A 10,840-nucleotide genomic window follows, 5' to 3' on the forward strand; every position below is an offset into this window, starting at 1 on the left:
TCCTTGCAGGAACTTCTGAAACATTTAATTTTGATTTCATGTGGTTGTTTTGAAGACTGTGCTCTAGTTTGGTCTTGCATTCAAATGCAACCGTGGCCATTGCAAAAAGGTATCCTTGCGACTGTTAGTTTTGCGGCATAAACCATCATTTGTACTGATGCATTTACTTTAAAGATGTTGTGATTATGGGTCATATTAAGCAGAGAGGGAGCTGGGGGGGGGGAGAGTGTGTCACCACTCAGCCACAAAGCTCAGTGTGCGACCTTGGAGCAGAAAGTCCCTGTCTCTCAGCCTAAAGTACCTCACAGGATTGCTTGTTTGTATGTTAATATTTGTGGACAGCTGCATCAGAAAAATATGCCAGTGGTTTACAGCAATATAAAAACATAAAACCAAACAAAAACATCATTAAAACTTAACAACAGGTTAAAAGCAAAAGGAAATATCTAAAACACAAGCATCAATAGACTCTTGTGAGGGATGTTCTCTTAATGGCCTGCAGGTGTTTAAAAGCTGGCACAGAAGGCGCCCCCTGAATCTTTAGTGGCAGGGGGTTCCACAGGACTGGTCCATGACACCCAAGGCTTGAGATCAACACTGGTAAAAGGAGACCCATGAATACCTCTTTGAGCAACTTGCAGGAGAAGTGGAATAGGTATAACTGCAATGCAGCTAAAGAACCATAAAAATATAAGAAATGTGTCTCCAGCCCACATCCCTGTTTTTGAAGTGTGTGTGTGTGTGTGTGTGTGTGTGTGTGTGTGTGGCCAAGAATGGACTCAAGAAAAGCCCTTCCTAAAAACCAAGCAAAAAAGAACCTGGACACACCCAGGATATTCAGGGCTACAGACTTGGGACCTGGGAGGGGTCTGCCTGCCCATTCTTCATGGCAACTCCCTTTCCTCTGCTCCAGACTTAGAGCAAAGTCACAGCCACCTTTCCAGCTCAAGGCAGCATACGTAGCTCAATGCCCCTTCCAAAACACCCCCACTTTGAAATCACAATTTAAGAAAGCAATAATTATGAAACCCTAAAACTGGTTCAGCCAGTGCCGGCTGTGTGTGTGTGTCCAATACAGATGTCAATAAGCAACGCAATTCAAAGTGGATTTTGTGTGTGCAACTTGCAGAGAACAGAGTCTATGATTCGAACCCATCTCCACTCTCCATCCCTTCTCTCAACTTCCTGCAATACTGGAGAAACGCTGCTGCTCCACCTTCTAGGGATACTGTAAGAATGTCTTTATGAATAGCTTTGAATGCTTCAGAATGGCCTATGCAGAGCTCTAGTTTGTCTCCCAATGTTCTGCCACCCCTGCCTTCTCTGAGAGGTGCTCTGGCACCTCCTTCCCACTGTATTCAAGAGGCACAGAGAAAGAAAGGAAATTCAAACATCAGGCAGAACTTTCTGGTGGTACGAGCTGTTCAACCGTGGGATGGAATCCATCAGAAGATGGTGGGACTTTGCTTCACTGGAGGTTTTAAGCAGAGGTTGGATAGTCATCTGTCATGGATGCTTCAGCTAAGATTCCTGCACTGCACAGGGTTCAGCTAGATGCCCCTCAGTGCCCCTTTCAACTCTACAATTTTATGCTTCTATGGTTTCTCCCCTGTATGAATTCTTTGATGGGAAGTGAGATGGGCGCTCCATCTGAAGCTCTTTCCACATTCCAAGCACTGATATGGTTTTTCCCCTCTATGAATTCTTTGATGATATGTGAGACTTTTTTTCCAACTGAAGTTTTTGCCACATTCGAGGCACTGATATGGTTTATCCCCTGTATGAATTATTTGATGGGAAATGAGACTGGCCCTCTGACTGAAGTTCTTTCCACATTCCAAGCATTGATAGGGTTTCTCCCCTGTGTGAATTCTTTGGTGGGAAGTGAGGTTGGCACTGTGACGGAAGCTCTTCCCACATTCCAAGCACAGATATGGTTTCTCCCCTGTATGAATTCTTTGGTGGGAAGTGAGATGGATGCTCTGTCTAAAGCTCTTGCCACATTCCAGGCACTTATATGGTTTATCCTCTGTATGAATTCTTTGATGGGCCCTGAGATGGGCTCTCTCACTGAAGCTCTTGCCACATTCAAGGCACTGATATGGTTTATCCCCTGTATGAATTGATATGGCTTCTCCAATGTGTGGATTTTGTTGTGGTCTCCCTTGTTCTTCTAATTCATCACCACCTGAAACAAAGACAGAAGCAGATTAGCGCCTCAGGAAGAAATGGACCACCAATTATTGAACAATGCTAAAGACCACTTGTGATAGAGGATGAACTAAGGGGAGTTAAATGTGAGCACTTACTACCTTCACAGACATATTTATGGGAACATGAGATCCAAAAAAACCTGGCTCTTTTCTGGGATGAATATTGTTTGGGGCAATCATAGTATCTGCTCCACCTTGGTCAGTCACCTCCTTGGTCAACCAAAAACAGACAGAAGCAGAAACAAAAACACAAAACCTGACACAATCTACATCCACTTCCCTAACAACTCTGAAGACTACATTTAAAAAGGCCTGGGAACTTCAGACCAGGCCTGGGAACTTCAGACCAGGCCTGGGAACTTCAGACCATAGTTTACAAAGGCATAACTGGAGGAAGAATCTTCACAGACCAAACAGTCAATACCACTTGATTCAAGGTGAGCTTTAGGGGTGTTAGAATCCTAGGTGCTCTAGGTGGCGCTGTTGAGCGCCATCCAAATCTGGGACATTTGTCACATAGAGATACAGTATTATGGAATTTCAATACGTATATTATGATCCCACAGGGAGCCTTACCAAGAGAGTCTATGATCCCATGATTCTCCTCCATGACGTCCTTATGCAGAGCTCTCTGGTCAGAATCCAGCAACGCTCACTCCTAATTCATGAAACGCACAGCTACAGCTTCAAAGCACACTTTACCCTGAAAGAAAATGGGAAAGGTCCTCTTAGATAATATTACTGAAAACACATTGTTCTTTTCTTTTCTACCTATTAATTGCTGTGTCCCTTTAATGGGTTGTTTTGCTGGACATTTTAATTATGGATGCTTAACATCTTAATGGAATTCTTTTACTGTGTATTTTAATGAAGCCTATTTTAGTCTTCAACAATAAACATAGAAATAAAAATCCAATGACTGATTTAAAGAGTCATAGAATTGTAGAGTAGGAAGGGGCCCTGAGTGTCATCTGGCCCAAGTCCCTGCAATATAGGAGTCTCATCTGTGGCAGATGGCCATCCAGCCTCTGCTTAAGAACCACCAATGAAGGAACGTCCACCACATTCTGAGGGAGTCCCTTCCACTGTCAATCAGCTCTTAGCATCGAAACAATCTCCAAGATTCAAACTCTCCCTTCTTGCAACCAAGAACTTGAAGCCATTAGTTCGGATCCTCCCACTGAAAGCAAGAGAAAACAAGCCTGCGTCACCCTCCATGTGTAAGCGCTTTAGACAGTGGCTCTTGGCTACAGCTGGGTTCCTCCTCCTGGGTCTTCAAGAGCTGCTCTCCTGCCAACCCAACTTCAGGGCACGTTTGTCTCATTTTCTAGCACTGAGAATCTCCAGCGCTCTCAATCCATACCCCTGAGGTGAGCCACTTTTTATTTGTTCTGAGGGCCAGATCCTGATCCCAACCCCCCTCCCCAGCTGTAGGGCCAAGTGGGAGGGGCCAGAGTTCATGTGGGTAGGCTCAAAAGACAGCTATCAAAAGTAAGTAGGACTCACCTTCTTTTGTGATTGTTAGTTTTTAAAAGATGTTTTTAATGTTGTGTTTTTATGTCATCTGTCCTGGGAACTTAGGGTGAAGGCAGGTAAATAACAATAACAATAGCAATAATAATGTGACATTGTTTAACCCTCACACAGCCATATCTGCTTGCAGCTAGTCCTATGGGATTATTGCAATGCCCTCTATGTGGAGCTACCCTTGAATTTGACTTAGAAAGTGGTGCAAAATGCAACAGCCAGATTATGGGCTGGCTTCCCTCTCTTTACTTATGGCATTTCTACCCCCCCCCCTTTTCTCCAGGGATCTCAAGGTGGCATCCATGGGTCTACCCCTCCTCACTGAATCCCCACAACGACCCTTGAGAACAAATTTAATTCCTGTTTCAAAACAGCTGCATTGGTTGTCCCTTCATTTCCGGGCCCAGTTCAAGGAGGTCTTCACTTCCCAACAAAAGAACCTGAGGAAAGCTGGGGGGGGGGGGGACTGTTGAAGAAAAGAAACCCCCAGAACACACACACCATCAGCATTTGGCTCAATCTGGTTGATCTAAATTTAAATTCACACATGAATTACTTTGTTCACTTTGAAGCTGACTCCCACAGTCATCAACAGACCAACAGACCAATACTATGGTTTCATAGGTGACATAAGAGGAAAAATAACTATTGCACAACCACAAGGGCTGCTGACTTGGCTCTGCAGTGTTGGCTGTTCTGTTTACTCTGCTCTATCCTGCTCCCCCTTTTTCTCTTTAAACCAATTCATGAACCAAAAACCTACCGCATACACTGAGCACTAAAAATGAACCACACAATGTAGATGTTCCTGAAAAATTGTTGTGATATTTTTCTGATATACAAAGGACATGAGAAGACTCCATCTATTTCTTTGTATCATTTACCACTCCTATGATCCTTGTTTATTTAATTCTGTAAAAAGTTATTCTAAAAACAAACAAAAAAAGGCAGCACATGCACCCAGGTCCTGTCCGCCCTGTCCAGAACATTTTAAAGAGCCACGGCTTCGTCCACGTGATAGTGGGAACAGTTGTTTGTTAAGGATTCTGAGATTTGCTAGGACACACACACACACACACACACAGAGAGAGAGAGAGAGAGAGAGAGAGAGAGAGAGAGTTTAACAATCCTTCCTTCTTGCCAGGGAACTAGGACAGGTGCATAGGCTGTGGGGAGAGGGTCTCCCAGCAACTCTAAGCACTGGGGGGGGGTGTCTTTTTCACCCCCTCCCACAGCACAGATTTGCTTCCTCTTCACCAAGGCCTCTGCTGCCTCGGATGGGAAGACCTGCAGTGCTTTTCCACAGGGCTTCCTCTTCAGTCTCCAAAGATCCTCTGACGGCAGGGTAGGCAAACTAAGGCCAGGGCCCAAATCTGGCCCAATCACCTTCTAAATCTGGCCTGCAGACATTCCAGAAATCATTGTGCTTTTACATGAGTAGAATATGTCCCTTTATTTAAAATGCATCTCTGGGTTATTTGTGGGGCATAGGAATTTATTCATCCCCCCCCAAAAAAATATAGTCTGGTCCCCCACAAGGTCTGAGGGACTGTGGACCAGCCCTCTGCTGAAAAAGTTTGCTGACCCCTGTCTGAAGGCTTGCATGCCTGAATTGGAGCAGGTTTATCAGCCAGGAGTCTGAATAGCAACCTTGTCTGATTCATATGGGGCGGGGGCGGGGAGTTTTACTTCCAAGTGAAAGACAACTGAGGAGTCTGTTGCATCTGGAGGAGCTCAGCACCAGATTTAATTCCTGTTTCAGGAGAAGAGCCCTGCAGGATCAGGCCAGTGGGGCCTCCTCTGGAGTCTCTCCCCCTCTCCCGTTCTCACAGGGGCATCAATGGGAAGCCCCCCAGCAGGACTGAAGCGCAAGTGCCCCTCTCAGCACCTGCACTTACCAGAAGATGGGAAACAAGTTAAATATGTATACAGCACCGTCCTTCATGGGAAGATGAAACTTTGAATTGGGCCTGGAAAGTAATTGGCAGCCGGTGAAGTCAGGCCAGGATTGGTGTTAAATGCTTAAACCGTCTTACTCCTCCAACGTGGCCAGGATCCACGCATCACCCTCTCCTCCTCTGTGCTTTGGCCTCATTCACCCGTTAAAGGCTGCCGGTCTTCCTTGCCTCCTGCGGGAGGGAGTTCCGGAGTTTTCTCTCTGCACTGCAGGAAGAAGCACGTTCTTTTCTCTGCCCCCCCTTTCAACGCGCTCTGTGCATTTACTGCGTAAGCCAGGGTTTCGTTTTTATTTTAGGTCCAATTGCTTTGTACGGCTACAATCTCTGTTAATAAATGGGACTCGTTCCTCAGTCTGAATGGGGTTTATTGGCATTCCTCTTTTTTTTTCTCCCGAAAGGGAGAGTCCAAAAGAGGACACAATTGCAGACCACCCACGAACTACCACCTACGTGGCTTTGCAGAGAGGAAGGGGGCAGCTCCCTTTGCTCCCTCACTTGGGGGTCGCCCCCATGTACGAGCTGAGCAGGACCCCCCTGCATCCTCTCATGCAGCCCCGGGACCCCCCCTTTTCCCCAGCGCGCCCTAAGACCGAAGAGACGAGACTCACCGCATCCCAGAATGCAGCCTCTCTCCTTTGGCAGGAAGGGACGCAGGGGGGAGCTTTGGTTCTGGAGGACCTGATTCCCCCCCCCCCGCTCTTTTATTGCCTGTCCTCTCTAGGAACCCAGCTCTGTTCCGTTTAACCCTTGGCAAGCCGATTGCACCCAGCTCACGCCTCTCTCCCTTTCCAAACAGGAGCCCGGCAGGAGCCGTGTGCATTGCGCACCCCCAGAGAGGGTTTAATGGGGGGGGGGGGCTCTTGGCAGACGTGCTGAGCTTCTCCCTCCCTTGGAAACAGAAACAGGAGGAGCAGCGGGGGGGGGGGGGTTGAAGGCTCTGCAGAAAGCAGGAAAGCCCATCGCAGAATAGGAGAATTCTCCACGATTTGCGAGCATACCCAGAGCGCGCCTGCACCCGCGCCCATCCTCCTCCTCCTCTTAGTCCAGAGGATCGCGAGGAGAGGAGGACGAAGGCAGGCAGCCCAGCCCTCCCCCGGCTCCTTTCCCAGCCCCTCGCGCGCGCACCCGCCACTCACCCTCCCGACGAGCCCCGGCAATAGCCCCAGGCACGCGCTTTTGAGCACAATGGCTTAAGGTACTCTGGTATGGAAGTTATTCTACACTATTCCTGTATTGTACCGGGGAAGCATGGCCGGAGATTTCCATGGAAGCCGAAGAGCAGCCCAACAGGTTAATCCGGAGTGGGACTGTATCACGGGACTCCGTTAAATGCAAACGAAGCATCCAGAGGTACCTACCTATTTACAGAGGATGCTTTCACTGAGCTCCGTTATCCCGATGAAAAACACCTTCTTGGTGAAACATCACTTTAACCAGTAACACCTGCACGGAACAAGTCCTTTCCAAGTCCTTGTATTCGTTTTGTAGCCCCCCCCCCATGAGTAATTGGTCCTCAAACAGGTCCTAGGAATCCTCTCAAGGCCCAGCATAGTCCCTTTCACTCTGTCGTCATATTGTGGGGGTTTCCAGTGAAAATCCCATATTTGGCAGCACTCCCTAAAATTGATTTCATGCAATGGAAACCCCAAAAAGCACAGGAAGTCTTCTGGGCTTTTAAAATATGGAATATGTGGAAATAAAGCTTCCACCCCCCCCACCCGTCTATTCTGTTTTCATTCACTCATCGCACATCTACACTTCAGGAATTTGTGGAGGTCAGTTTTTGCTGTGCTGCCAAATGTTTCGAAAACAGGGTTTGTGCTACAAAGCACCTCATAATAATTGCAAAAATTGCAAAACTGAAATTGGAACTGTAAAAGATAAAATTATTACTACAGTCAAACCCCGATTGTTGGCAGCTCCATTCTCTCAGCTCCACGCCTGATCTCCAGCTTCAGAATCAGAATTTTATTATTACGGTCACAGACCAGTTCCGGGGTCCAGTTTCAGACATTCTCATATATTGGAATACCATGAGGTTTAGCTGCTGATACATCACAATGCTGAAAACCAGATATCACTCAGCCCAGTCTGTTTTTTAGTACAGTCACACCTCGGCTCCCGAACACCTTGGGAATCGTACATTTTGGCTCCCAAACAACCAAAAACTGGAAGTGAGTATTCTGGTTTTCGAATGTTCTTTTGGAAGCTGAACGTCTGGTCCTCTCCAGGAATCCAGCTCATCTCCTTTTAAACCTTGGCAACCCTTGGCAAAATATGGTCTGAAGCTCAACATAAAAAAATAATAATTAAAATCATGGCCACTGGTCCCATCACCTCTTGGCAAACAGAAGGGGAAGAAATGGAGGCAGTGACAGATTTTACCTTCTTGGGCTCCATGATCACGGCAGATGGTGACAGCAGTCACGAAATTAAAAGACTGCCCCAGACAGACCTCAATACCTCGCCGCCCCCCCAAGGGAGTGGCGGCCAGGAGAGAGACAGGCAGGCGGAGCGGCACCGACCCGCCCCACGTTGCCACTGCCGAGTGCATGCGCGAAGCGGGAGCTGGCGCTCTCCAAAAGAGGAGACGCGAAGTGCAGGCACCCAGGGAGCCCCCGAGAGGAGGAGGCGGCGGCGACGGGGGCAGGTTGTGGGCTTCTTCATCGCTCCAAGCCCCGCCACACAGTCCGACCGGGGGGGCGTGGGGCCACGAGTCTCCTGAGCTAATATTCCCCAGGCTCTCCACAACGCGTGTACTTCTGAGCGCACGCAGAGCGCACCTGCATCCACACACATCCTCCCCCCCCCTCCTCCCCGGGCCAGAAGATGGCAGGGAGGCAGCCAGCCCACCCAACCGCGGCTCCCCTCGCGGGCGCGCCCGACACTCAGCGCCCGAAGAGTCCCGGCAGAAACCTCAGGCACGTGCTGATAAGTAGAATTGCATTGAATGGGCGATGTCATTGTTATAAGAAATTTAAATGACCGTTATATGATTTATAAAGTCTCTAGGTCCTCTTGTTTCCATTGTATCATTTCGTATCATTGTATCTGTGTTCTTATACTGTATCACTGTATTCCTGTATCTTTTATTACATTCCTGTATCTTTTACTTTATACTGTGTCCAAAGTGCTTATATCTTTACATTGTATCCATGTATCTGCAAGTATGTACTGTATCACTTTAACTACTATATTTTACCTGCTAGTGTATGCAGGCTCCTTCGGCCACTAAAGTGAGATGAGCTCCGCAACCCCAGAGTCGTCCACGACTGGACCTATACCTTTACCTTTAAGCCAGGTGTCCCCCATCCTTTTTTGTGCATCTGGTTCTTCCTGCCTAAGTGCAGAACCTGACATTTTTCCTATTGAAATTCATTTTGTTAGCTTGCACCCAGTTCTCCAACCTGTTAAGGTCATCTTGAATCCTGATTCAGTCTTCTGTGCCATTTGCAGTCATCTGCAAATTTGATGAGCATCCCCTCAATTCCTTCATCCAAGTACTTTATAAAGTTATTGAGCAATGGGCCCAGAAGAGAACCCTGCAGCACCCCACTTGTTACTTTTCCCCAGGATGACGAGGAACCATTGAGGAGTACTCTCTGGGCTTGGTGAGTCAACCAGCTGCAAATCCACCTAATGGTTACCTCATTCAAATCAAATTTACCAGCTTCCTTGCAAGAATATCATGAGGGACTTGGTCAAAAGTCTTACAGGAATCAAGATACACTGTGTCCACAGCATTCCCACTCCAAGCTAGTAATTCCTTCCAGAAAAAGAAATGAGATCCTTCTGGCATGGCTTGTTTTTAAGAAACCCATGCAGGCTCTTATTAATCACTGCATCTTTTTCCAAGTGCTCACAGACTGACTGCCAAATTATCTGTTCTAGGACCAGTGCTTTTTTTCTAGGGAAAGGGTGCAGGAACCTTTTCCCCACAGTGGGGAGCTGTGTGCCTCAGCTGCTCCCCCATTTCACTGTATGGCCTAGCAGCTCTCAGCACTTCGCCCCCTCACTTTGCGCAAGGCAAACCTCCTGATGCACGGAAGGTGGCAACCCTGCGCCCCAAAGGCCTTCAGGAGAGGGACAAAAAGTAAGAGTGACTTGCACTGCGCTTTGCCCCTTCCTTGACCTATCAGTTACTGTGCCTTTTGGGTAGCACTGCCAAACATGGGGCTTTTGCTGCACAAAAGGACAAAAAAAAAAAAAATGGGCACAGGTTGGGAGTGAATCAGACAATGTTGGGTTTCTGGGGGGATACCTATGACCCCCCGTTTGAAGCTATTATCAGGTATCTTGACAGACAGGAGACAAGTCATACTGTCAAACTTCTGTTGTAGACCACAAATGTATGATGCTTTTGGGTGGTCTTTGGCAAATCTCCAATGCCTTTACAAGTTGATACACACCTTTGCTATCAGGGTAAGGACTCCAAGATCTCCTGCAATGACTTTGCAAAGCTTTTTCCAGATAGAAGTGCTCAAATTTGGAAAGAGGGAGACTCCACCATGGCAGCAGGGCTGGGGTGAGAAAGTGCCAGAGCTCTGTCTAGTCAGGTTGTATGGGATCAGTTTCAACCTGTTATATCCAAGGATGTGGACAGACTGCTTGGATGAGTGAAACTGACCAATCTCCTTGATCCTTACCCATTCCGGCTCATGAAAGGAAGCTAGACAGGGCTGGGCAATGGGCTCTGTGTGGTGGCGAATGCTTCCCTCTGTGAGGAAGGTCTTCATGGACTCACTTAAAGAAGTGTCTTAAAAATATATATTTGGACCTGGCCATTATGGCCAACTATCACCCAATCTCAAGTCTTCCATACCTAGGCAAGGTGATTGAGCAGGTGATTGCTGAACAACTCCAGACATGTCTGGAGGACGTGGACCATTTTGATCCCCTCCAGTTGGGATTCAGGCCACATCATGGAACAGAAACTGCTTTGGTTGCAGTCGTCAATGTTCTCAAACAGGCTAGGGACAAAGGTGAAAGCAGTTTCCTGGTTCTGCTGGATCTCCCGGTGGCTTTTGATACCATCAACCATTGTATCCTTTGGGACCACTTAAGGGGGTTGGGAGTTGGGGGCACTGTTATGCAGTGGCTCTGCTCCTTCCTCCTGAACTGTCCAGAAAGTGGTGTGGGAGG

General features: G+C 47.6%; 1 protein-coding gene across 1 annotated transcript; it reads right to left on the reverse strand.

Annotated features, from left to right (window-relative positions):
* Positions 1 to 128: 128 nt before the first annotated feature.
* Positions 129 to 6,711, reverse strand: LOC307202310 (uncharacterized protein). Its single transcript, XM_079952194.1, has 3 exons — positions 6,307 to 6,711; positions 2,790 to 2,916; positions 129 to 2,188 (listed from the first exon to the last, which is right to left on the reverse strand). Exons 2-3 carry the CDS (start codon positions 2,821 to 2,823, stop codon positions 1,596 to 1,598), a joined length of 627 nt encoding a protein of 208 aa, XP_079808320.1. The 5' UTR covers positions 2,824 to 2,916; positions 6,307 to 6,711; the 3' UTR covers positions 129 to 1,595.
* Between the last annotated feature and the right edge of the window lie 4,129 nt (positions 6,712 to 10,840).

Source organism: Podarcis cretensis (genome assembly GCF_951804945.1).
Source record: "Podarcis cretensis genome assembly, chromosome: 13".
Taxonomy (NCBI): Eukaryota; Metazoa; Chordata; class Lepidosauria; order Squamata; family Lacertidae; genus Podarcis; species Podarcis cretensis.

Bases quoted from the DNA above. Each gene is read 5' to 3' on its own strand.
- LOC307202310 (XM_079952194.1), bottom strand. From the start codon at position 2,823: ATGGAGGAGAATCATGGGATCATAGACTCTCTTG. The intron at 2,189-2,789 runs GTAAGGCTCCCT...TCTTTGTTTCAG, and splicing joins TGGGATCATAGACTCTCTTG to GTGGTGATGAATTAGAAGAA.